Below are 27,236 nucleotides of genomic sequence, written 5' to 3'. Positions count from 1 at the left end.
TTAGATGAGAGGAGAAATTACAATAGATAGTAGAAAGGCAGGACTCACAGACCCTATTTCAAAAATACCAAAAGACTAAAAGAGGGTCCAAATATGTCCATAACTCCAAACATGCATAGACTCAATTAAATAAATTTAATTGGTTGATTACATAAGTATTTTATGTAATATTTAGGTTAATCACATTAACTCATCAAATTAACTTTCATCCAATTTTACTTCTAACTTTCTCATATCTTCTATACAAAACTTGAATTATGCACGTTCCAATTATTTTGATTTCAATTCATTTAATATTTTGATTTACAAATAGGTAAAACAAACTTTTAAATAAATTTTCATTCGATAATCAAAACAAAAAACTATTAATTTCTGAAACATATATATATATATATATATATATATATATATATTCAAAACTGATTTTAAACGATTTAAAAACAAGTGGGTCTCGGGCCGGGCCCGAGGTTGGGCTGCTGCCGTTTGGCAGCAGCCCTAGGCGTCTGATCCACTGCTGCCTTGCGGCAGCGGCGGCCAGGCGCCGCGCGCGGTTGCTGCTGCGCGGCAGCAACCGAGCGACATCAGTCGGGTCGCGCCGTAAGGCGCGACCCGAGCTGCTGTAATTTTTTATAATTATGAATATATATATATATATATATATATATATCAGTTTTAAAACGGTTTTAAAACGATTTTCAGAAACTAGGAAAAACTATTATAGATTTTCCGTTTTATCTTTTAGAATAAATAAAACTGATTTTATCAATCTAACCATAAAACTAATAGATTTTGTCATAATGATTATCAACCAAAATTATTAGGAACATGTGCATAATTTATTTTAATTAACAATTAATTAAAACTTATTTATCTTTTAGAACTAATTAATCAAAACAGTTTTGTTAATTAACCTAACTATAAATATTTATTCAACTTGATTGAAAAACTTCTAAATTTTCATATATGAAATAACGGATTTAACGCAGGCTCTGATACCACTGAAGGAAAATAGGCTAACGTATAGCAGCGGAAATATAAAAAAAAAAAATTAACCTATTTCCATTAACCCCAAGATCCGTTAATCGTTATTTCATATAAAGAGGGATAAAAGAAATACCTTTCAGAAGTTCTATCTACCGTTGCAAACGAACTGCCCACAACTCTTACTTCGAGTTCCCGAGCACAAAACAAAACAATGAAAGATCAAGTTAGAATCAACCGTTTTAAAACAACCAAAGTAGATTGTCTCTAATTAATCAACACAAGATCAATGATAAAGAGAAAGAGATGAAAATCAATTGAACGGAAGGAATCGGTGGAAAATCTCGTCCTCGAGCTAGGGGTCGAAATTCTCTCTCTATTTTCTTAGGGTTGAATTCGAAATTCACTACATGGGGGTATTTATAATCTCTTGTATCTAATCCCTAGTTAGATAAAATTAGGTTACTGAATAAGAATTTAATTCGGAATCGAATTCTTAATTATTATCTATTAATATATCTAAATATAAAAGATAATAATAATAACCTTATTGGATAATAATAGGAGTAATATAATCTAATTAAAACTCCTAACTTATTTATCCTTTAATTAATTTAATTCATAATCCTAATCTAATTAGGATTTGATAAAATCAAACTAATTTATTTATGTATTTACATACATAAATCGCCCCCCATAGTAATTGGGCCTTATTGGGCTCAGTTGGGCTTCCGTTAATTAATTAACATCTGTCTCTCTTTTGGGTTCCAAGTCTTATGTGTGACCCATTAGGTTCTTATTGCTTCTAGCCGTATGCAACTATTAAATTAATTTTCAAAGAATTATATTTAATCTTTTGCATAACGGAATGATGTACAAAGTATGTGATTAGCAAGTCCGTAATCATTCCCCCAGAGCTATAAGAAGACAGGTTGATTCTGTCGTTGACCTTTCCGTATTAGTTACGGTAGAATTCGATCCTTTATCAACTACGTCCTTGAACTGAATCTTATGACTATGGGTAATGTCAAGTCACATATAGCGAGACGTTCGTTTTACTTATTCTGGTCGAGTCAACTCCAATTAGATAGGTTAAGAGAAATCCGTATTTCAATCTTAAGCTATCACCTTGCAAGGATTTAGAGTCAAGTCTTCCACAAGCGATCCATGGACATATCTCCCATTTATCGGGAGTGATAAATGCTCAATCGAATGTATAACGATCCCACAATCACTTCCTGTGATACCCAACGTCTGTTGTTCACACCCCAGAGTCATCTCTGTTAAGGATCGTGTTACAACAGGATCAAAGCGTCACATTCAGTAATCCAGAATGACCAATTAACATTCCTTTGAGTCTGAGGATTATTTGTACCTATTAATACCAATGAGATGAACAGGTGACAAGGATGAATCTACCCATCCTGTTATCTCAAGTCGGGTCCCCAATTCTAATGAACTACTTTTCATCAGATCCATGTAACTGTCCAGATATCTATATATATGAAGCTTGTGAGATCAGCTTTCTGTCGGACAGAAGACATTGTTACATGCAAGTCTCAACAGTGATATGTCAATCCTGAATATATTACTTGACTTGGGGTGGTTTTAAGTTTATTAGTTTATTACAAAGTTTCGTCTCACTTCATGCTTGTATGAACACTTTATAATCACTTTAAACAAACTTACGGATTTCCTTTTATTAGACTTTATTTAGTTCTTAAAAGGGGATTGCCTTTATATAGTTATAAAACATATATCTCATTAAAACAAATGATATAAAGAACACTTCATTTACATTAAGTTTGTATCCTAGAACAATTGTCTTATAGGACACTAAACCCCAACAAAAAGAATAACATCAATGTTCCAAATATGGATGATATGTTTGTGGATCAAGGAAGGTCACAGAGAAATACACATAAAATTACAAATTTGCGTCATTATCAAACTGGTATATTTTATACTATCATTGATATGCAACTTTTAGAGCTCAATGAGCGCTCCACGAAGAAAAACTCAGAATTACTTTTATGTGTCGCGTGCTTAAATCCTATTGATTCTTTTGCAGCATTTGATAAGCAAAAGTTGACTAGACTCGCCCACTTGTATCCATTTGATTTTTCTACCGTGAAGATTGCTATACTTGAAGATCAATTGGACATTTATATTTTTGATATGAGATCTGACAGACGATTTTCTGAGCTTAAAGGAATTGCAGATCTTGCTAAGAGCTTAGTTAAGACAAAGAAGAGTGTTTTGTATCCTCTTGTTTATTTGCTTGTGAAGTTAGCTTTAATTTTACCGGTTGCAACTGCTTCAGTGGAAAGGGTATTTTCGGCTATGAACTTGGTGAAAACTCCACTACGGAATCGTTTGGGAGATGATTTTTTAAATGAATGTTTAGTTACATATATTGAGAGGGAAGTATTTGATACTATTGATAATGAAAAAATTATCCAAGGTTTTCAACATATGAAGAAGCGTAGAGGACAATTATGAGAGATATTACTTTGTTATGTAATCTATTTTGATATATGGTAATTGAAATTATTTATTTATGTTGTTATTGATTTTTTTTACACCGTATATATAGTTTGCCCCCACTGTCTAAAAATCCTGGATCCGTCCCTGCTTATGGATATGATTTATGAAGTATTTATTGATATACAGTTTATGAAGTATTCATTGATATATGGTATGAAGTATTTATTGACTTACGGTTGAGTTGAGTAAATGGAATTATAATATTTTTAATATCCATCAAGAGTAATCCGGATAGGTGACTTTCATTAAAGTCCGTATTTAGTGAGAAATACGATATGTATACACAGTTAAAGACCTAATAGGGCATGACAAAGAAGTGTTGAGTAAGACCATGCAGGGTTAGGCAAAATTATGAGATATCTCGATTCTTTTATATTGTGGGGATTGATACATACGAGGATTATCTCTCGGATGGATACGTTTTGTGAAGTATTTATTGATATATGGTCTGTGAAGTATTGATTGATATACGATTTATGAAGCCCTTATGGATATGATTTATGAAGTATTTATTGATATACAGTTTACGAAGTATTCATTGATATATGGTCTGAAGTATTTATTGATTTACGATTGAGTTGAGTAAATGGTTAATTGCAAACCTATTTATTTTGCATAGTTGAAATTTTAAAGAAATAAATATATATAGCTACTTCATTGGTTTTAAGCTCTATTAATAAATGAATAAAATTTAAAAATTTTGTTTTTGATTTCATAATATGTGATATCGACTGATTTAAACAAAATATGTGAGATCAAATTATCAATTATTTTTCTATTAATTATGCAAATTTATTTTATTAGGCATTATTATCTTATTTAATCAGTAGTATTTTATTTTAGGGAGGAATATGCTAGTAATTTTACTAAATAATACTCCCTTCCTTTCATTATAATTGTTGTCTTGAAGAATATTCAAATTATTTAATGTTTTACACTTCTCAATGAGTATTAAATATGTTTTTTTCTAACTTTGTCCTCATGTGTTAAAAGGAAAGATTTTATAGAGAAATTTAAATATTAATTCCAAGAGGATAATATGATAATGTTTAACTACTTTTTAGGCTAATTAATATGTTTCTTAATATTTGTGTAGAAACCTTAAACGTTAATTAAAATAATATAGAGGGAGTACTTTTCTTAAGTAAGAATGAAGACTCAGTGAAAGCCTGAGAGTGTAGAAGAACATGAGTAATCAACAAGAACGTTTTCCTACTATAATATCTTTATGTCTCCTATAGGAGGCAATAATTTTCAATAATAATAATAAAAAACCGTTACTATTAAGAAAATTTATAATTAAGAAGTTAATGTGATATCTTACAAATTACCAATTGAACTTCAAGGATAAGTAATTCAAAGAATATAAGAACAAAAAAAAAAAAATCAAGAATTTTCTTATTGAGAAATTAGTGCTTAAAGAGGGGTAAATACATAGAATATGAAAATTAGGAAATGAGCGTATCTATCCTAATCATACAAGGTAACAAATGATAATTGAGAAATTATAGGATAATAAATACATAGAATATAAAGATTAGGAAAGGAGCGTATGTGACTTAATTGGGTAATTATGGAGTAATTATCTATAATAACCTTATTTTGGATCAATTAGTAATTTAGGAAGAAAAGATTTATTATCGAGCCGTTAGCATGCCGCATTTTTTATTCAAAGAATATGGAAAGCGATTAAACAAAATAAATCAAAATAAATCCCTAAAACACACGGACCAAAAAGGAAAATAAACTAACATTTACATATACATTCGTGCATTCCCGAGTCGTTGCTCCATGCGCAACGTCTCTGAATTTCTATTTGGGTTAATAAATTACATTTATAATAAACAATATTAAATTAAATAGATAAAACAACAAGGAAGATAAATGTACAAATTAGGGTTTTCAGGACAATGTATACGTTGTCCTAGCCCATGTGTGGGCTGTAGTAAACTCATGTGGACTGTAGTAGCCTTTGGATGGTAATAAGTTATATGGCGGAAACGAAGTGGTTTGTGGACAGTAGCAGCCATGTGGGTGGTAATGGATCGTGTGGATGATCATCTCTCTTGTAGGCGGTCATAGGAAGTTTCTAGGGTGATAATAGAGGGCATGAGTGATCATTCCCACCCGTATTCAAAGCCTCTTTAGGTGCTACAGATCATCGTTATTATCTTGTGCTTATTGATGATTATTCTAATTTTGTATGGACTTTTCCCTTATCCAAGAAATCATATTTTGACATTTTTGTAACATTTCAAGCCCTAATCCAAACTCAATTTGAATGTGATATTAAAAGCATTCAATGTGATAACGACAAATAATTTACAACTAGTTATTTTCTCAATTTTTCTCAAATTAATGGGATTGTGTTTCGTTTCTCATGTTCACATACGTTCTCACAAAATGGTAAAGCCGAGCAAAAAATGCGAACCCTTAACAATATCATTCACACTCTTCTTGTGCATGCATCTATTTCTCCTTCATTTTGGCATCATAGTTTAACCATGGCAACATACCTTCACAACATCCTTCCAAGTAAAATTTTAGGATACCAATCCCCTCTCTATTTGTTGTATCTTAAACCACCTTCATACTCTCATTTACGGGTTTTTGGATGTTTGTGTTATCCCCTTTTTCCATCCACCACTATCCATAAACTCTAAGCTCGATCTACCCCTTGTGTGTTTTTGGGATACACGTCTAATTACCGTGGTTATAAATGCTATGATATGTCTTCCTGGAAAATAATGATGTGTCGTCATATTATATTTGATGAGTGTCATTTTCCCTTTTGTTGTTGTCCTTGTGTCCTCACCTCATTCATATTCCTTATTGGATGATGCACACGAGTCCTTCCCCCACCCCGATTGTTCATGCCCCGAGTTCACCTCCCCGCCCTTCACACTATTGTTGCTAATCTAGCCCCTACGTCCCCTTCTTTCCCGCATATCCCACACGTAGGTGCCAACCCAACCTTGCCTATCCCAGCTCCTGCCCAAGGATCCCCTCCGTCTCATACCTTACCACCTTATTCCCATCAACGCCCTATCATTAGAAGCCAACATGACATTTTTATACCCAAATGCTAATTAAATCTTAATTCTCAAGTCTCTGAAACCTCTTCTCCATAATCCCATATCTACTCTTTATGATGTTAATTAGAAATTGGTTATAGATGATGACTATAATGCTCCCATTAAAAATAAGATGTGGGAATCGGTGCCCTATCCCTGCAATATTAATGTCACTCGTTCTATGTGGATTTTTGCTCATAAAGAGCGTTCTTTTGAGAGACATAAAGCTCATCTTATAAGTGATGGAAAAACTCAGCAGATTGACATTGATTGTGGGGAAACTTTTATCCCGGTGGTCAAACTGGCTACTATTTGCACTGATCTTAGTTTGCTCTTTCCAAATATTATTATTATTTTTTCAATAAAACAGCACACCAACCCGGTCCGGACGGACGACGGCAACGTGTGTATGTGTTGTGGTCAAGCATTAAGTAGGTCCTCACGCTTTCACAAAAGTGAGGCACACCTAATTGTGTAAGGATCTTATTTATGAATATAATCACAATGTGATTTTTAAGTAATGTGAGATGCCTTACTCTTATAAATCCATTTGAAAACAAATATTTGGGCATTTTTCCGTAAATTCAAATTGGGTCTAGTGGCCTAGCCCAACCGTTATTATATATTCAATTTTATTCTATGGAATTGTCAAAGTTATCCTTGTACGTCTCTTTGAAAAATTCAAGTTTATCTTAAGATTTTAGAGATATTAATCCAAAAGAACGAAACACGAATGAAATAATAATAGAACTGGAAGTATTATTAATATGAAATCCCATAATATCAAATGAAAATGTAAGAAATCCTTAAACTTTTCGAATAAATAGAAAAAGCAGAAGTAAAGTGATTCTGAGGTCTCATCCAATCCGTCTCCTTAAGATAAATTTAGTTGTAGTTGATTATCATCTTCCAAGATACAACAGAAACATCATTAAACTCTAACCATCTTCAAAGACTAATCACCAGAGAAAAAACAAAACGAAGAAACTGAGAAGACAAGAACAAAGAACTCGAACAACTTGATAAAAATCGAGAAAGTAAAGAACGACAAGAGCTTTTAAATTTGTTCGTGGTCTCAAATTAGTTCAAATTGAACCATGAACATAAATAGGATGAATAAGAAAACACATGACATTAAAAGTTAGACATTAAACACAAAATTAATGGCATAAAAAACATCCAAAATGTATTAAAGAGTATCAAACCCAAATTAATACATTAAGCCTATTAAACCATTAATGAAAAAGAATAAATCGTTTCCAAATCCAACTTATTTCATAATTTTGTTCAACCAATAACAGAATAATAACGGAATATAAAAAAAAGGTTAATTACAAGTATACGGATTTGTAAATGGATACATATGATATTTTTTTTTACAAGCGCAATTTTGTGGTTGTAAAATTTTGTATTTTTTATTATTTTGCTAAATTTGATCGATAACGACCTCAAAATGAAAATTTTCAAGAATTAAAGTTTTTTAGTATCATATTTACTATGAAACTATATTTTTAATTTTTCAAAATCATCATTTTTTAGTTTTTTCTCTCTAAAAATTAACTTTCTCTCTTGTAAAAAAACAACAGATAAATAACCTAAAACCTAAAAAGTTAAAGAATTAAAATTACTTAAAATATTGTTTAACTCTTGAAATTTTTTATTTTGAGGTTGTTATCGGTCAAATTCTCACAAAGTGAACCAAATGTAAAATTTTGCAAATCGACGAAAACACATAACATCTATATGTAATTAACCCTAACAAATATATATTCTGGAAAGGTTTAATACATTCTTCAAGTTGTCCAAAAACGATAACTTACCACTGAACTATAAAACATTACAACTAACCTATTAACTTGCTTATTTAGAACAAATAACCCTTAAAATGACGGGTAAATTACATCAATGGCCACTAAAATTTACTTATTTTAACATTATGGCCACTGAATTTTAATTCTTAACAGTATGACCACTGAACTTTACACTTTTTTTACACCGGTGGTCACTCAACGCCTCAAAATGACCGTTGATGGTCTCAAAATTAAAAATTCACAGAGTTAATGATATTCTGAGAAACTTTAATTCTTAAAAATTTCCATTTTGAAGTCATTTAGATGTTGTTTGGTTAGGGGAGAGAGAGTCAATTTTTAGAGAGAGAAATCTTCAAAAAATGTGATTTGGGAAAATAAAAAAATGTGGTTTCATGGTAAATGTCATTCTGAACAACTTTAATTATTGAATATTTTCATTTTGAGGTCGTTAACCGTTATTTTGAGGAGTTAGTTAAAGTTAAGTGATAATCTGTATTAAAAAAATGTAAAATTTAGTAATCATACAGTTAAGAATTGAAATTCAGTGACTATAATGTTAAAATGGATAAACTTAAGTGGCGATAGATGTAATTTACTCTTAAAATGATGGCTACCAAGTGTTATTTTAGGGGTTATTTGTTTTAAATAACAAGTTGATGAGATTAATTATAATATTTGAAAATTCTTAGATCAGTTGCAGTTTTTTAACAATTTGAAGGAAGAAAATGTATTATGCAATTTGAAAAGTTTAAAAGCATTGAACTTGTACACTTTACCCTTTTAGAATGGGTGGTTAAAATAGGAAAGGTTGATAGGTGACACATAACAGAAAGAAAGGCATTCTTCACTATCATTTTGCTACTTATCTTTGTTCTTTTTTTCTTCACAAAAATGGCATACGAAGGAATCCTTTTGGGAATCGGAAACCCTCTTTTGGATATCTCTGCTGTTGTTGACGACCATTTCTTCAAAAAGCATCTTCCTTTTTCTTTTTCCTTTGCTAATTTCAGTTATCGATGTGGTTTTTCTGCTTTAATCTGAAATGGGTTTTTCTTTGTTTTTTTTTTTTTACAACAGGTATGGAATCAAATTGAATGATGCAATTCTTGCTGATGATAGGCATTTGTCAATGTAAGCAACTTTTCTTCTTCTCAAACCCACTAACTATGTTCTTGGATATTTCTGATTCATGTTTTTCTTTTGGAAATGTTGTAATTTTGGAAAATTTTCTGGTTTGGGTGTTCTTTTTAATTTAAATTTTGCTATTTCCTTGTGTTTGTGTGCTTAGTAGATGCTTTTCATTACTTATGAATATAAAGTGGAGATGACTCAGATGAGCAAGTAGATTGTCTTTTTATCTTTTGTAACTATTTTTTTCAATACTATATACGGAATGAAACATGGAAACTCTTCATGGCATGCGATTCTGGTCGGGACCGAACCGGAAACGGAAACTCTCGGAAACTGCTACGAAACCTTTCCGTAATTAACTAAAATATGAAACGCGTCTCTCAATTTTTAAACGGTTTTCCCTATCTATTTTGATTAAAGTTCTGAAAATTCAAACTTTCTATTTTGCAATTCCTATTCAATCTAAGGTTAGGAAAATTGAAACTTTCCTTGTATCTTCGATTTAAAGAACTTGCCTATATTTCTTTCTATTGAGCTTGGACTATCTTCTCTTGTTCTTCAATCTTGTTTTTTTAAATGAATTATTATATTTTTAATATTTATAAATATGCCCCTATATTTTTAATATTTACACGTTCCCTCACGTTTCTGTTTCCTATGTTTTTTTTGAAATTACGTTTCCCAGTATCCGTTTCCGTGCAACATAGGGCCTTAACTATCAGCTTGAGCTTTTAGTTCGATCGGTTTCGTGACATGGTATCAGAGCCTCTTGGACCAAACGGTTGAGGATTCGAATCTTGGCAACCTCGTTTATTGATGAATTCAACACTTGGTGGGATGTGCCAGTGTTGTACATGCTGCAAGCCGAGTGGAAATTTGCGTGATTGAGCCTTAACTATCAACTTGAGCTTTTAGTTCAATTGGTTCTATGACAATATAAATATTATCCACTTTGATTCAAATTTCACTTATTTGATCTTACGGTTTTAAAATAAATCTACATATATTGAAAACACACTAACTCTCTCTCCCTTTAGATGTGAGGTTCAGTGCATTCCTAATCTTATCGTCATCCTTTGGGTCGTCCTTTGCTCAAACCTTCTACTCTAATGCCACCTCTCGGACCGGGTCGTTACACTTTATGCCAGCCATAAGATAAATTGCACTAGGGTCATTTAAGTTTGGAACATGTCCCAATAAAGCCACAAATGTACATTTTGTATACTCAGTTTTGCATTTTGTACTTATAAAGTCACTTTGAACATTTTCATGCCAAATTGTCTTGGAAATGTTGACTATTACATTTAGTCAATTCAAACAGGTTATATAAGCACCACATGTATTAATTTAATACACGGGCGGTTTATATGACCTGGTTGAACTAACTAAGTGTCCTAGTCAGTCTTTTCGATGAGAATTTGGCATGTAAAACGTTCAAAGTGGCTTTATTGTTACAAAATACAAAGATGAGTTATTTTATTGTACAAAACGAACTTTTGTAACCTTATTGGCACATTGTCCAAACTTAAGTGAGTTTCGTTAGGATTTACTCCAACCATAAATGGTTTAGAACAAATCATGTAGGACATCAATTTCTGATACGACAACATCCAGCACAACCTGTTTAACACAATTATCGTTTTTGTTGTATTTGCATGTGGAATATATAGATTGCATAACACGATTATGACACGAAAACCATTTTGATATCCCTAGTTGGAAATATGATGCAGGTATGAAGAAATGGCCACCAAGTATACTGTGGAGTACACTGCTGGAGGTAATGTGTTACTTCTTAGGCAATTTTAGTCCTCAACAAGATTTGTTTTGAGTATCATTTTGGTCTATGTATTTAAATGTGCAGGTGCAACTCAAAATTCTATCAGAGTTACTCAGGTAGTACATAAATTCTTAATGAAAATAAAATAAAATAAAATAACTCAAATTGTGCCTTTCTACTTGGTAAAATTTGTCAATTTAACCTCAATAATTCTATTTTATCACGTTTGGCCCTTTCGATTAGGGGTGTGCATTACTCGGTTAAAACTGAATTACTGAACTGAATCAATTTGGTTTTTTAGCTTTTGGTTTAGAATCAGTTGTAGTTTAGGTATATTAGCTCGGTTTGGTTTGGGAAAATGTAAAAAACCGAACTGAGCCAAATTGCTCATATTATGTATTTATATATACTCACATATTTGATTATAGATGTTTAATTTTTCTATTGTTGATAATAAGCCAAAATTAGTATATTAAAGTCATTCTAAATTTTCTTTGTTGTTGAGGTAAATTAATCGAGGAAATGTAGTGATTTTTATTTAAATTCGTTTTTTCCCTTTTTTCTTGTTTAAAATCGAATGGAATCAAATATGCGGGGTTTACATGCTATTCAGTTCGCTGTCTGTGTTACTTATTTTGGTACCACGGTATTCAGTCTTTTCGGTTCTGTTCGATTTTGAACCGATGCACACCCTACTTCCAATAGGCAATGCTTTGCATTGGTACATGGAAAGACCACTTTGACTGTGCTCAACAGTTTCATGTAATAAGGGCAAAATCTTCTTAAAAATAAAATAGAGGGACCAAAAGTGATAAAATAAGAGCTAAATTGACAAATTTTGCCAAGTAAATGAGCCAAATATTGTATTTTCCCTTTCTTAATTGTAGTAGAAATGTGTATTCTCAGTGGATGCTTCAAATTCCTGGTGCAACCAGCTACATAGGTTGCATAGGGAAGGACAATTTTGGGGAGGAAATGAAGAAAAACTGTAAGCTTGCAGGTGTTAATGTGAGTGCATTCCAGGTTATCATGTCAAAATCGTATTATGTTATATACATGTTTCATATGATATAAATATATAAAAAATGATAATTGTGTCGTAAAAGTCAGATTATCTCTATAAATTATGTCATCGTGTCAGAGATTGTTACTCCTATCTGTTTGGCCCAGAAAAGATTAATATTGGAAATCTTAAATGATGTTATAAACTCAGGTTCAGTATTATGAGGATGAATCAGCACCAACAGGAACTTGTGCTGTTTGTGTTGTTGGGGGTGAAAGGTGAGTTTTTCATAGAGCTTGTTCGTGTTCGTGTCGTGTCAAGTATCGAATTAGAATCAAATGAGTCAATCTTAACCCAAGCAAAAAAAGTTCGTACTAGAATCATGTCAATCCAATTAGATTAGTAAATATAGGAGCATATAGTAATACTTCTAAATATTTATATCCAAAAATTCGACCCAAAGCAAATCTCTCATATGCTTATATTATGTTGGGTTCATGTAATGTGCTCACAAGTGCTTCTTTTACTATCTCTATTTAGTATGACATATAAAAATATGAGAGGTTCAGGTCGTGTTCGGAGGTGACATGTAAAACCATGAGAGTATATAATAATAATTTTAAACCCGGTTCAAAAATTTACATATCAATTTCATATCAACCCAAAATGACCCGTTATTTTTTTTTTTTTTCTTTGAGGTCACTTGTTGCTAATCTAGCAGCAGCAAATTGCTACAAATCTGAGCATCTGAAAAGACCAGAAAACTGGGCATTGGGTACTTTCTTCATCTCTTCATCAACATTTTTTAGGGGTAAATTACACCCATGGTCCCTCAACTTAGGCCTTACTTTCTTTATGTCTCCTTACTTTCAAAACCGGACATAAAAAGTCTCGGAACTTTACCCTTTATTAGCTTATAAGTCTCTTATAAAAGTAAACTGCCTCAAAATGATCGATTACGACCTCAGAATAGAAAAGTCCAAGAATCAAAGTTGTTTAGAATCACATTTCTCATGAGACCATTATTTTCGATTTTCCAAAGTACCATTTTTAGAGCGCTCTCTCTCTAAACAACCATTTTCCAAAATTAAAGTTGCTTAGAATATCAATTCCATCAACTCTTCAATGACGGGTTACCTGCTATTAGAGTATTGAAAGATTAAGGGATTTTTATTTCTGCTACATAAAGAAAGTAAGGCCGAAATTGAGGGGCCATGGGTGTAATTTACCCCTTTTTTCAGTATTTATATCTTCACTGCTTCATTTTTTAGAATTCAATTTTTGTGAAATCTATGTGAACAGTTGAGAAAGCCAAGTACTTCTATATTGCTGGATTTTTTCTGCCTGTATCCCCAGATTCCGTACAGCTTGTTGCTGAACATGCTGCTGCAAATAACAAGGTATATTATGTTGACAATAACTTCATCTGCTGCTGTCCATGATTCACGGAAACTTTGATTTTAAAGCGTTTTACGTAGGCCCTTGAACTTGTCTTTCAAAGTCAATTGTCCCTGTACTTTGGAAATATACTATTTACCAACTGAACTTGCTTAATCCCGCCCGAGTCCACGTGGCAAAGCAAAGAGAGATTTTAGACAAGCTCCAGTACATATCACTTTAAGCAAGCCCAGGAGACCATTAAAAAAGTTGAGGAGACAATAGGTTGTTTTAAACAAGTTCAGGGATAAATAAAATATTTTCAAAGTATAGGAGGCATTTGACTTTTCTGACCAACTGCAAAGGGCTAGAGGTGTATTAAGCTTTTTTGGAGTGGTAAAGGCTCTTCCTCCCTTAACCAAAAGTTCAGGGTTTGATCCGCATCTTTGGGAATGGAAAGAATTTCCGTGGCCAGCAGTCCCATCCATAAAGGTGCAAACCATCTGCAGAAGGAATACCCTTACGGACCAAAAAAAAAAAAAAAAGTTTTCATAAGTAGATTAATGCTAATAGCATGTTGAATTAATCCCTAATGTTTCTACAAGTTTTCAAAATGAAAAGTTAATTTTTTCCCCCTTTTTCCTTTTTCTTTCCCTTTTATTATCTGATTTCTGTGTAACTTTTTTAAGCATTAATTCCAAAAAACCTTGTATTTACAGGACTTCATCTGCAAATCAGTGTAACCATAATTTTTTTTTTAAATTAACCTTTTTTTAATGTATATATAAAAATATTAAACATGCATCTTTATAATTTTTAAAAAAGTATAGATATATCCTTGTATTTTTATTATGGGTAATTAATTTATTAGTCTCTATATTTTGATAAAACACATTGTTTAGTCCCTGTATTTTCAAAAACACACGGTAAGGTTCCTAGCCTTTTTCTCAATGAACTGTTTAGTCCTTAACGTTTTTCTCGGTGAACTGTTTAGTCCCTGTCGTTAGACTCTTATGAAGATTCTGTTTGTCAATTTGGATTAGCATCGTCATCACTGAAGCAGTTGGCCGTAAACATGAGTTGAGAATATGGAGGAAATTAACTTGCCATTGAGAGTAAGAGGAGTTCCGCCAGGAAGAGTAAGCGAGAGAGATTTGAGTCGAGTTCTACCTTCAATTCAAACAGGAAGAGTGAGTATGAGTGATTCGATTATGGGTTAGGGAATCAATCCTTTCTCCATTTTTTTTTGTGAGCGCGAGTTGTGAGAGAAAGACATAGAGTTGTGAATTGCTTTTGATTGATAAATACTAAAGGGTAATTTAGTCATTTTCGTTCATAAACGGTAAAAAATCTAACAAATAGACAGAAGGACTAAACAGTTCACTGAGAAAAAGGTTAGAGACCTTACCGTGTGTTTTTGAAAATATAAGAACTAAACAGTGTGTTTTGTCAAAATATAGAGACTGATAAATTAATTACCCTTTTATTATTTATACATTTTTCTCATATTTCTATTTCCTATATTTTTTTATAAATATCATTTCTCGGTATCCGTATATGTTTCAGTTTCCATGTAACATAATGACATTTGTTAAGTTTTGAACTAACTTGTATTGATACTATTATATTCACAATAGGTTTTCATGATGAATCTTTCAGCTCCGGTTATTTGTGAGTTCTTCAAGGATGCACTAGACAATTTTCTTCCGTACGTTCCCCCTTTCCCTATCTAATACTCTTTGGGTAAACTACATGTATAGTCCCTCAACTTTGGTTTTACTTTCTTTATAGCTCTTAAATTTTAAAAAAAAAACGGATATAAAAGTACCTGAATTTTGGACTTTTTCATTTTGATGTCGTCATTGATCATTTTTAGATCGTCTAAAAGGCAAAGTTCAAGGACTTTTATGTCAGGTTTTGAAGGTAAAAGGTCATGAAGAAAGTAAAACCTAAATTGACCTGAACTTTTAGAGATTTTACCTCGGTTTACCGAAAATCGTTTCCAAGTCAGTGGCGCGTCCACGGTACAACCTCTCAATTCGATAAATTGTTCTTACTAATTACTATTTTGTTTCCAACAATATAGGTATACGGACTTTGTGTTTGGTAATGAGACAGAAGCAAGAACCTTTTCAAAAGTTCATGGTTGGGAGGTAATGTTAAGATGCCAGTATAACATTACTATAATATTAAAGCCAAATCAACAAAATTTATTAAATTTTTTTATGATAAATTACATACGTGATGTATAATCTTTGTCATTTTTCACACTTTGGTGTATAACCTTTAATTTTATGCATAAAACTGTATCACTTTTTGGTGACCTCTAATTAAAGTGTACAGCTGGTAATTATGACCGGTCAACACATCATGTCAGTAATTTGACCTTTCTAAAAGTCAAAATTATTGACGTGTCGTGGTAACTGGTCAACTTTTGACTTTTAAGGAGTTCAAGTTGCTGACGTAGTGCGTTGACTTCGTATTGACCAGTCACAATTACCGACCGTACACTTTAATGGGAAGTCACCAAAAGATTGCAGAGTTTTATATGCAAAATTCAAGGTTGTAGACCAAATTGTGAAATAGTGCAAAGGTTGTAAACCAAGTATGTAAATTTACTCAATTCTTTTAGGAAATGATACTTTTGACAAGTTTGATTACTTTTAATTTAGGTCACCGTATTTAATAGTCAAATACCTATTTTACCCTCGTCCTTTCATTAATTTTTTAACGGATTTTTATTGATGTGCAGACGGATGATGTGGAAGAAATAGCTGTGAAAATATCGCAATGGAGAAAAGTATCAGGAACATACAAAAGAATTACTGTAATTACTCAGGGTGCTGATCCTGTGGTTGTTGCTGAGGATGGAAAAGTGAAGAAGTTCCCTGTAATATTTTTGCCTAAAGAGAAACTTGTTGATACCAATGGAGCGGGTATGTATAATTACGCACTTAAACTTGTTATTTTTTTTTGCGGTTTGACACTTTAATCTAGGATTGTAAAATGGGGTAAGGATTTCTGCTTCGATGGAGATGAGGAATTCTCGAAAAAATTCTCCATGGGGCGGGGATGTGGAATTTTTTATTCCTGGAATATAAATAAGGACGGGAATAGGAATTCTCTCATCGTCCTACGGGATACGATTCCTGACTTTGTCAGGATTCCTAAAATTATTAATAAAATTACATATATATACATCAAATCACACTGCTACAAGTTTATAGACTCTTAATCCACTCTTCAAAAACAGTGATTTGAGGAATCACTAAATACATGTCATCTCCAAAAATATTCCACTTATTCGCTTCTTATTTATTTTTTATAAGGCTATTGAAATTGGTTTTTAACTCTTACTCAAATTTTAACTTAAGAATCCAAAAAAAAAAAAAAAAAAAAACTCTTGTGAGTCATTTTAAAAGTTTTGACTAGTCAAATCTCTAACAGTGGTGTTTGTGAATACATGTTTGAAAGATCTTATTGGGTCCAAAAAGCTAATTTTGAAAAAACTCATTTTCAATTAGCTTATTACTCTAATCTTTTTTAATACTATTTTTGTTCCTAATTACTATCTTTAACCCCAAATGAATGTTTTATTATGTCCTTATTTGTTATTTACACAAACAATTATTAGCTAATAAGTTTACACAATCAACTAATCAAATCAATTATAGCTATTTCCTAAACAGGACCTAAACTCTATTTCATAAAGATAATTAAATTTTATATTCGTTCAAAAAAAAATACTCAATTTTTTATTTGATTTCAATAAAAATCATTTTTAACAATGAACTATCATGGCATAGAAGATAGATCACCACATATCAACTAAGGGCAAAGGCTATGCTTATTTTGTTTTTTTACAAAGTAAGCTTTACTTTGTGTGTTTTTACCATTGGATTAATTTTATACTCCATCATCCAATGGTGAAAACACACCAAGTAATGGTATTTTGTCAAAAACAAAGTAACCATAGAAGGCACCATCAACTAAGTGCTATATGTGTAACAAAAAAAAAGCATCATTAGGTTCTTGATCTTTCATTTTTTAATTAATTAAAGGCTTAAAGCACTTTTTGGCCCCTGATCTATCCAAAATTTGTGCATTTGGCCCTGACCTATTATTTGGTCATATTTGGCCCCTGGCCTATCAAATTAGATAAAATCCAACCTATATTGAATGAAAAATTAACTCTGTTGGAAAATTAACGGCACTAACCAATACAAAAATGACACATGACATATAAATAAAATTAATTTTCACTCTATCGAAACACTACAAAAAGGTTTTAGGATTTTTTTACTGTGTAAAATAGTTACTGTTGCCATCTCCAGTTGAAAATTAATTTTATTTATGTGTCATGTGTCTTTTTTTATTGGTGACTGCTGTTAATTTTCCAACAAAGTTAATTTTCCATTCAATATGGGTTGAATTTTATCTAATTTGATAGGTCAGAGGCTAAATATGACCAAATAATAGGTTAGGGGCCAAATGCACAAATTTTGGATAGGTCATGGGCCAAAAAGTGCTTTAAGCCTTAATCAAACCTTTGATCTTTTATTTGGATATATTAAACATCTGATCATTTATTTTTGGTCTTATTAAACCTTTTGTGATCAAATTAGTAAGTTATAAACATTTTAATTCTGTTAAAAATATGTTATTAACTTCATTTGTATTTGAAATTATTAAAAAGAAATTTACAGTTTGAATTAAGGTTTTTACAGTTTTTATACAACACGTTACACATCCAAAACTGCATTCAAACAGCGGAAAAATACAAATTTTGAATGCATGTGCAATGAATAACAGTATGTTAACCGAATTTTATGTTCAAAATTAATGTTTTTAGTCATAAAGGGCTTAACGAAACTAAAAATAAATGATCAAAGATTTATTGTATCCAAATAAAAGATCAGAGACTTAATAAACTAAAAAATGAAAAATCAGGAGTCTAATAATGCTTTTATATATATATATATATAAAATATATATATATATAAACTAAAAGCTACTTGATGGAAAATGACCTAATTTTTTTAAAATTACGTTGTATGTCAGCTCTAAAAATTAAACATGTCACACATGTTAGTTTGCAAATAGTCAATTTTCTTTAATCACGTTAACATAGTAATGAATTTTTATATATAAATCAGACTGAATGATTTTATTGAAATAAAATGTGATTTCAAATAATTTATTAAAACAATAAGTTCAGTGACATTTTCAAAACGAATTACTTCAATATTGTTAATGCAATAATACTTACATATTTATGGTATTTATTAGAAGGGATATAGGAGGTGGAATAAGGATAAAAAACACGAGATAGGTTATTCCGTGTTTGTTTGGGAGATAGAAGAGTGAGACGGATGAAGGATAAGCTTCTTATCCCTCAAATCCTATACCCAGGAGGAGGTGGTATAAGGAGGTGGGATAAGCTCCAGCGATTTTAATAGGATGAAAAAGTCTATCTTATCCCTCAAATTAATGTTATGTAGTTTAAATAAGGTTAAAATAGTAAAATGTATTATTTTATCTCCATCCCTATCCCACATACCAAACATTGAATAATAATTCTCGATTATCATATTAGATATAGGCTTATTAAATCTAAGTCTCATGATGCTTTGAATCTCCACCTTAGGATTCTAATAAGCCCGGATCTAACAGTGAATGTATTAGATTATATTAAGATATATTTTATATACAAGGGTATATATGTAATTTAGTTAAGTGGTATGTAATAGTATAAATACATTTGTATTCTATTAATAAAATTAAGTGAGTATTATTTACTTTTACCATGGTATCAGAGCAAAGTTTCTTTTCTCTCTCACTCTTATAATAAAATCACATAGTTTACATGATTTATTCTGAAATTTTCCTCCATCACTAAAGGATGAATTCGGAAATTTCACTATACTGCTAATAAGACAAAACGACTTTGAGTCGTTGGAGCTGTGCCTATCGCGTTTCTCGCGACTACCTCGGGAAATCGTTTTCCTGTCCAATACAGTTCGCTTTCTCTGTTTTCTCAATAGTGAACCGGCGATGGGACTCGATCTCTTCTTTATCTCTGCAGTCAATTAGTTATTATCACAGTTTCCTTCATCTGCGGTGTTTCTTCATCTGCGACTCGCGGTTTTTTCTTCGTCTGTGATTTCTGCTTCTGATATCTGCGGGTTATTACTTCATCTTAATTCAACAAGTTATCTGGTATTTCACTGGTCTTTTACTTGTTGCTTGTGCTGCTGTCTACTAGAATCTCTGTTGATTACTCGGATTCATCCTGCAATCTCGTTTTCTCGGATTCACTGGTATCGCAATTTCTTGTTCTCTGTTTCTCTGGTGTTCTATTTCTCTGGTTTTCTGGTGATTTGTCCTTGGCTGCCGTTTGTGTTTTGATCTCATCTTCTTTCAACAACAATTATCTCATATGGATTCTCAAGGTTTTGTTGAGCCTGGATTTGTAGACTTTGAGGTCGGCGAGCTCTCGTCCGATTCCTCACCACTGCCTTCTGATATTGCCAAGTCGCCTGTACCTCCGCCGGAGTTAGAGTTAACCGAACTCTCTTTTCAGCACAGATCTCCAGTTTCACAACATAGGTTGTCTTCTTCACAGAAACTTCCTTCTAATGGTTCTGAGAAACAAAAATCAGGTGGTAAAGCTCCTGATCGCTCTTTTATTCTTAAGGAGAAAGCTCACACATATGTTTCTGGTGAGTCTTCTAATCCTAAACTGCCTAAACATTCATTACATGCATCTTTTGTACAAGATGAGTATACTCAGTCTCTTCTGCTTACTACGGCGGATAATCCCGGGATTTGCCTTGTTACGGCTCCCTTAACCGGTACGAACTACATAACTTGGAGTAGGGCAATGTTACTTGCCCTCTCCACTAAAGAGAAGTTGAATTTTGTTCTTAATGATGATTTTACTCCTGCTCGTACTTCTCCTGAGTATCCTCAATGGAAACGAGCAGACTCTATGGTTATCTCATGGCTTTTTAATTCTATTTCTCGTGATTTGGTTGACGGTTTTATGTTCACATCTTCTGCCCGAGCTCTTTGGAAAGAGCTGGAACAACGATTCGGAGGTTCTAACGGACCTCTACTCTATCAGTTGAAACGTGACATAAATGGTCTCCGTCAAGGCAGCCTCTCTGTTGCAATCTATTTCACTAAACTGAAAAGATTATGGGATGAATTAGCATATCTGTGTCCCCTTTCTGTTTGCACTTGTGAAGCTTCTGAAATGTGTGTTTGTCTATGTGTTAAGAAAGCATATGATTCTTATAATGCTGATCTTCTAGTTCAGTTTCTCATGGGTCTTCGAGATGAGTATTCACATGTGAGACATCAGATTCTTCTCTTAGATCCATTACCTAGCATTCACAAGGCTTATTCTATGATTCAAAATGTTGAAAAACAGAAAGAGGTATATTCTGATGTTTCTCAATTAGAGATTGCTGCCCACACTTCTCATAACAAATCTGCTGTTATTCCGTCCTCCACTCCTACTCGGGGACAGAAACGAGATTCCGGTAATAAAGCTGATCGATTTTGCACTCACTGTAATAAACCCGGTCATGAGAAGGACTCTTGCTTCAAACTTCACGGTTACCCGGAGTGGTTTCAGGATTTTAAGAACAAAAAGAAGGCTAAATCTTCTAAACCAAAGGCTAATTGTGTGTCTTATTCTACTGATACTCCTATGGATTTTTCAGATTCTGAAGCTTATGAGAATAAGGAGAATCATAATTCTGCAAACTTCTCTATGCCTCCGGGTTTTGCTCAACTTGTTCAAAATGAAGTTCAGAAGCTTATGAAAAGCAAAGGAAAAATGAATCATGGTGATGATGGTACTTCTTCATCTCCTACACCTTTTGCCAACTTTTCTGGTTTTGCAGGTATTACTTTTCCTTCTGTTTTTAATGCAAATATGAACATCCCTCCTTTTTCTCCATCAGTTTTTACCTCCGATTTTCCTTATTGGATTATCGATACGGGAGCTACTTCCCACATGAGTAGTCATCTTACTCAATTTACTAACTACAAATCTATCAATTCCAATAATTTGGTACATTTACCTGATGGTTCCAAAAGTATCATCAAACATGTTGGTTTGGTTACTATTGGACCTAATTTTGCACTACAGAATGTTCTTCACATTCCTACTTTTACACATAATTTGTTATCTGTTGGCAGATTGATACATGATTCACAATTGGTGATTAAATTTTTGTCCAATGTTTGCCTATTTCAGGACCCACTTACTAATCGTCTCCTCGCTGTTGGATTTTTCCATGGAGGACTCTACTATCTTACATCTCATTCTTTTATGCATTCTATTTTAGAACAATTTTCTAGCAATATTACTGCAAATGTTGTAACTCATTCTCCTACTGCCGATTTATGGCATCAACGTTTAGGACATGCTTCTGTTTCCAAGTTACAACATATTTCTGCTATTTCTACTCTATCAAATAATTTGTCTTGTTCTGTTTGCCCTTTGGCCAAACAACGACGACTTTCTTTTTCTCGTATTCCTATTTACACCATTGCTTCATTTGAATTGTTACATATTGATCTATGGGGGCCATATAAATTGCATTCTTTAACTAGAGCAAAATACTTTCTTACTATTGTCGATAATTTCACACGTGCAACGTGGACAATTTTACTCAATACTAAAGATCAAGTTTTTTTCGCTATTTCATCTTTTGTCTCCCTAATTGAAACTCAGTTTCAGGTGAAAATTAAACAAATACGTACCGATCATGGTACTGAATTTCTTAATAAAACTTGTTTCGAATTTTTTCATTCCAAAGGTATTCTACATCAGAAATCATGCGTGTATACGCCTCAACAAAACGGCATTGTTGAACGCAAACATAAACACTTGCTTGAAATTACTCGGGCACTTCTTTTTCATGCTTCTTTACCTAAGCAATTTTGGGGAGAGGCTTTATTGACAGCCACATACCTTATAAATATCTTACCTACTCCTTTGTTAAATTGGTTATCACCATATGAAAAATTACATAATAAAGTTCCACCTTATGGTTTTTTAAAGACCTTTGGCTGTCAATGCTATTTTTCTAATCTTCATCCCTCTCGGGACAAATTGGATCCACGTGCATTTTTCGGAATTTTTTTGGGATACGCTCTTGACCATAAAGCATATAAAATTTATAATCCTTTAACTAAAAAAATTGTCATTTCACGAGATGTCGTCTTCCATGAAACTATTTTTCCATATTCCTTTATTCCTACTACTACACCTCCTACATCTTCTTTACCATTACCTACATTCTTTCCTTACCCGGATCCTCCTACTCCGCTCACCCCTATTACCACTTCTTTACTACTTGACCCAGATTCTCATACTCCGAACATTTCTACACCCACTTCTTTACCACCCAACTCTTCCTCTTTACCTCACGATTCTCTTACTTCTCCCATTAATTCATCCTCACCTATTTTGGAACACTCTCCTGTTCTTTCTACAATTCCTACCTCATCTCCTATGAATGCAATTTCCTCTTTACCCTCTTCCTCAGCTAATTCTCCTGTTTCTTTACCCAATTCTACACTACCCTCTTCTTCTTCTATTGTCCCATTATCCGTTCCCCATTCCCCTACTCCTCTTATTCCTCGTAGCACACGTGGTCGTCCATTAAAACAACCTTCTTGGTTGCAAGATTTTGTTGCTCATACCACTACTCCTTCATCTTCCATTCTTCCATGTCTACCACCATTCAGTGTTCAACATTCTAGTTTCCTTTCTACTATTGATTCTAATGTTGAACCTACTACTTATCAACAAGCCTGCTCTAATCCTAAATGGGTTCAAGCTATGGAAGATGAATTACGTGCTTTGGAAGAAAATAATACTTGAGATTTAACTACTCTTCCTAAAGGAAAAAAGGCTATTTCTACTCGATGGGTTTTTTCGTATTAAACGAAAGCCTGATGGTTCTATTGATCGTTATAAGGCTCGATTAGTAGCACGAGGGTACAATCAAATTCAAGGTATCGACTATACTGAGAGTTTTTCTCCAGTTGCTAAAGTTGTTACTGTTCGTTTAATGATAGCCTTTGCTTCGGCTCATACTTGGCCTATACATCAACTAGACATTAATAATTCTTATTTACATGGCTTTGTGGATGAAGATATTTATCTTCAACCCCCTAATGGGTATTCCAAAGCTCCACTCGGCCAGGTTTGTAAATTACGCAAATCTCTATACGGTCTTAAACAAGCCGGTCGTCAATGGAATAAAGAACTTACCTCTCAACTTATTGCATATGGCTTTAAACAAACATCTTGTGATCATTGTCTTTTCACTTATGATCATTCTGATACTTTCCTTGTTCTTATTGTCTATGTTGATGACATTCTTATTACTGGCAATTCTTCGGATGGTATTCAGAATGTTAAAAATCATTTACATTCTCTTTTTACCATAAAGGATCTCGGTCCTGCCAAGTATTTTTTGGGCATTGAGTTAGCTCGGGACACTAATGGTATTTTTTTGTCTCAACGCAAATATATCTTGGACTTATTATCCGATGCGGGACTTAAAAATGCAACTCCTTCTCCTTGTCCCATGCCACCTGGTCTTATCTTAGATTCTGACCTTGGCACTCCAATTGATTCTCCAGATCAATATCGTCGTTTAATCGGTCGATTATTATATCTGAATTTTACTCGTCCCGATATCAGTTTTGCGGTTCAACAATTAAGTCAGTTCATGGCAAAACCATGCACTCACCATCATGATGCCGTACTTCATCTTCTTTGGTATCTTAAGGGTACTATTCACTACGGTCTTTTTTATAGTGCTTCCGCTGATTTTCGTTTAACTGCTTATTGTGACGCAGACTGGGGACGTTGTAAAAAATCGCGCCGTTCTGTTAGTGGTTTCTGTATTTTTTTGGGCACTTCTTTAATATCTTGGAAAGCCAAGAAACAGCCCACTGTTAGTAAGTCTTCCGCTGAAGCCGAATATCGCAGTATGGCAAGTACGAGTTGTGAATTGAAGTGGTTGTCTTACTTACTTCGTGAATTTCGTATTCGTTTACAACTACCAATTCCTCTTCATTGTGATAACAAGGCCGCTATTTATATTGCTTCGAATCCAGTTTTTCACGAACGTACCAAACATCTAGATATTGATTGTCACATTGTTCGTGAACTATTACTTTCTGGTTTTCTTTCCACCCCTCATATTAACACCAAACTACAACTTGCTGACCTTTTTACCAAACCATTATACGCTCCCGCACTTCGTTCTTTCCTTCCCAAGCTGGGTCTTGTTTCATCACAACCTCCATCTTGAAGGGGGGGGGGGTATTAGATTATATTAAGATATATTTTATATATAAGGGTATATATGTAATTTAGTTAAGTGGTATGTAATAGTATAAATACATTTGTATTCTATTAATAAAATTAAGTGAGTATTATTTACTTTTACCATTGATTACAGAATGAGCAAATTCTACATGCTCATTAAGGTGCATGTGATCAAGACTGTCCCAATAGAATACCAAACGCCCCGATCACAATACATGGGTTAATAGCACCGATGGTCACTAAAGTTTACAATTAGTTTAAAAAAAGTCATTGAATTTCATTTTGTTTCAATAAAGTTATTGAACTATCATTTTTATTTCAATAAATTCATGTTGGCATGATAATCATGTTGTAAATTCATGTTGGCATGATAATCATGTTGGAAATTATTTATTTTTATGCATGACATGACGGTTAGATAACAGCAAAAATAAAAATAAAAATAAAATTTATATTTATTATTTATTTAATTTAAGTGTTTGAAACTGTCAATGTAGTGATATTTTTGTTATTGTGTAGGAGATGCATTTGTTGGAGGATTTTTGTCGCAATTGGTTCAGCAAAAACCTATTGAAGAGTGTTTAAGAGCTGGGTGTTATGCAGCCAATATCATCATACAAAGATCTGGATGCACTTTCCCAGAAAACCCCACATTTTAAGTGACATATTTCACTATCGTCCATTTTTATCAACTCAAATCAAGCTGAACATAATGTCAAATCGTGTCTACAGTTGTCAAATCGCGTCTACATTTGTGTTATGTGATTTCACAAGCGTTGTATCTGGTGTTGGGATAGGTGGGAACAGACTGAATCTTATATCGAAAATGAAATAAAAGGATTAATTAGACTAGATGAGAATGCAGACAAATATCTTCTCTTATTAATTTTGAATTTATACAACAATATTTATAGAAACAGCGCATCAAATAATTAGTAGATTGCTAAATACCGCTCTCATTTTGCTTATCACTGTCCCTATTTGGATTTTTTTGGCATTTTCATAATTTTGATCAAAAAACTGAAAATTCTCTCTCCAAAATCACAAATCCGAACAATAATAATTGAAATTATGAAAATAATTGATGCGTGATAACCCGATAAATTGGCTCACAAAAATTTGGACGATTTTACATTTTTCATAAAAAAATTTATACCTAGACGGATGAATCTTCCGCTTGGCCTATGGGCAGGCGGGAGATTCATCCCATCTTACCATAGGCCAGGCGAGAGATTCGTCCGTCTAGGCATAAAATATGCGGATTCTCTAAAAAAAAATAGTTTTTAATTTTTTTTATGAAAAGGAAAAAATTGTCCAAATGGGAACAGTAATAAATAATTTGGAAGCGGTAAATAGCAATACCCAATAATTAACCGCAACTTCTATACCCTCCTTAAGATGAAGGAGTTGAAATAGTAGAGAAAACTCCCATCTTAATCAAAGCTGGTTGCATTCGATGGTTAGAAAGTGACTTTGTAATAATATCAATCAATTGAATTTTTGTTGCAATATAAGGAGTTCTAAAGAAACCCTTGATTATAAATTTCCTTATAAAATGACAATCGATGTCCAAATGTTTACTCCGTTCATGAAAAGACAAGATTAATTGCTATATGTATAGCAATTTGGTTGTCATAATGCAGTTTAACATGTAACTTATCAAATCATAGTCTTTGATTCATCCTTCTTTATGAAGAGACAATAATTATGGACGGATTTAACAAAACCCAAACTCAACAATGTTTGAGCAAACATTTTGTTACACTTGTGACCGACTTGTTTTAATCCATATATAAATTTAGATAGCTTGCGGAAAACATCAGTTTTTGAACCTTTGAGAAGGTTCCATATAGAACTCCTTATAAGTATACCCATGAAGATAGACATTATTAATATTTATTTGATGTATAGGTTAGAGTTTAGCTGCGACTATAGCTAAAACCATCCTTACAGTCACTACTTTTGTAATGGGAGAAAAACTATCTTTCTAATCTACCCCAAATTTCTGATTAAAACCCCGAGCAACTAACCTTGCCTTGTATATATCATACACTAAATACATAAAGACTTTGAGATCATCATACTTAGAGCATTTCTAATAGAGGTTGCTCTAAAGAGTGCCAAAAATTGACACATCATAGTAAAATATAATATTTTATTAATTTAG

At 32.8% G+C, this 27,236-nt stretch overlaps 1 protein-coding gene across 3 annotated transcripts; it reads left to right on the top strand.

Annotated features, from left to right (window-relative positions):
• The first annotated feature begins 9,226 nt into the window (after positions 1–9,226).
• On the top strand, positions 9,227–25,962 carry LOC136209014 (adenosine kinase 2-like). Of its 3 annotated transcripts, XM_066000353.1 has the most exons (13): positions 9,227–9,387; positions 9,491–9,544; positions 11,278–11,324; positions 11,409–11,440; positions 12,231–12,332; positions 12,538–12,605; positions 13,026–13,102; positions 13,630–13,727; positions 15,342–15,412; positions 15,791–15,857; positions 16,457–16,640; positions 21,435–21,617; positions 21,974–22,230. In XM_066000353.1, exons 1-13 carry the CDS (start codon positions 9,305–9,307, stop codon positions 21,985–21,987), a joined length of 1,080 nt encoding a protein of 359 aa, XP_065856425.1. In that variant the 5' UTR covers positions 9,227–9,304; the 3' UTR covers positions 21,988–22,230. The 3 variants fall into 3 exon arrangements, with proteins under 3 accessions (XP_065856425.1, XP_065856426.1, XP_065856427.1); XM_066000354.1 differs by lacking the exons at positions 21,435–21,617; positions 21,974–22,230 and adding an exon at positions 25,589–25,962 and having other exon boundaries at positions 9,229–9,387; XM_066000355.1 differs by lacking the exon at positions 21,435–21,617 and having other exon boundaries at positions 9,229–9,387.
• Positions 25,963–27,236: the final 1,274 nt, after the last annotated feature.

This window comes from Euphorbia lathyris, chromosome 10 (genome assembly GCF_963576675.1).
Source record: "Euphorbia lathyris chromosome 10, ddEupLath1.1, whole genome shotgun sequence".
Classification (NCBI taxonomy): domain Eukaryota; kingdom Viridiplantae; phylum Streptophyta; class Magnoliopsida; order Malpighiales; family Euphorbiaceae; genus Euphorbia; species Euphorbia lathyris.
The sequence above is the reverse complement of the archived record's forward strand: the minus strand, read 5'-3'. Positions and strand labels throughout refer to the sequence as shown.

Excerpts from the sequence above, each read along its gene's own strand:
- LOC136209014 (XM_066000353.1), top strand. The coding sequence starts at position 9,305 with ATGGCATACGAAGGAATCCTTTTGGGAATCGGAAACCCTCTTTTGGAT. Across the intron at positions 9,545-11,277 it reads GATGATAGGCATTTGTCAAT|GTATGAAGAAATGGCCACCA; the intron begins GTAAGCAACTTT and ends AATATGATGCAG. Across the intron at positions 13,728-15,341 it reads ATGCTGCTGCAAATAACAAG|GTTTTCATGATGAATCTTTC; the intron begins GTATATTATGTT and ends TATTCACAATAG.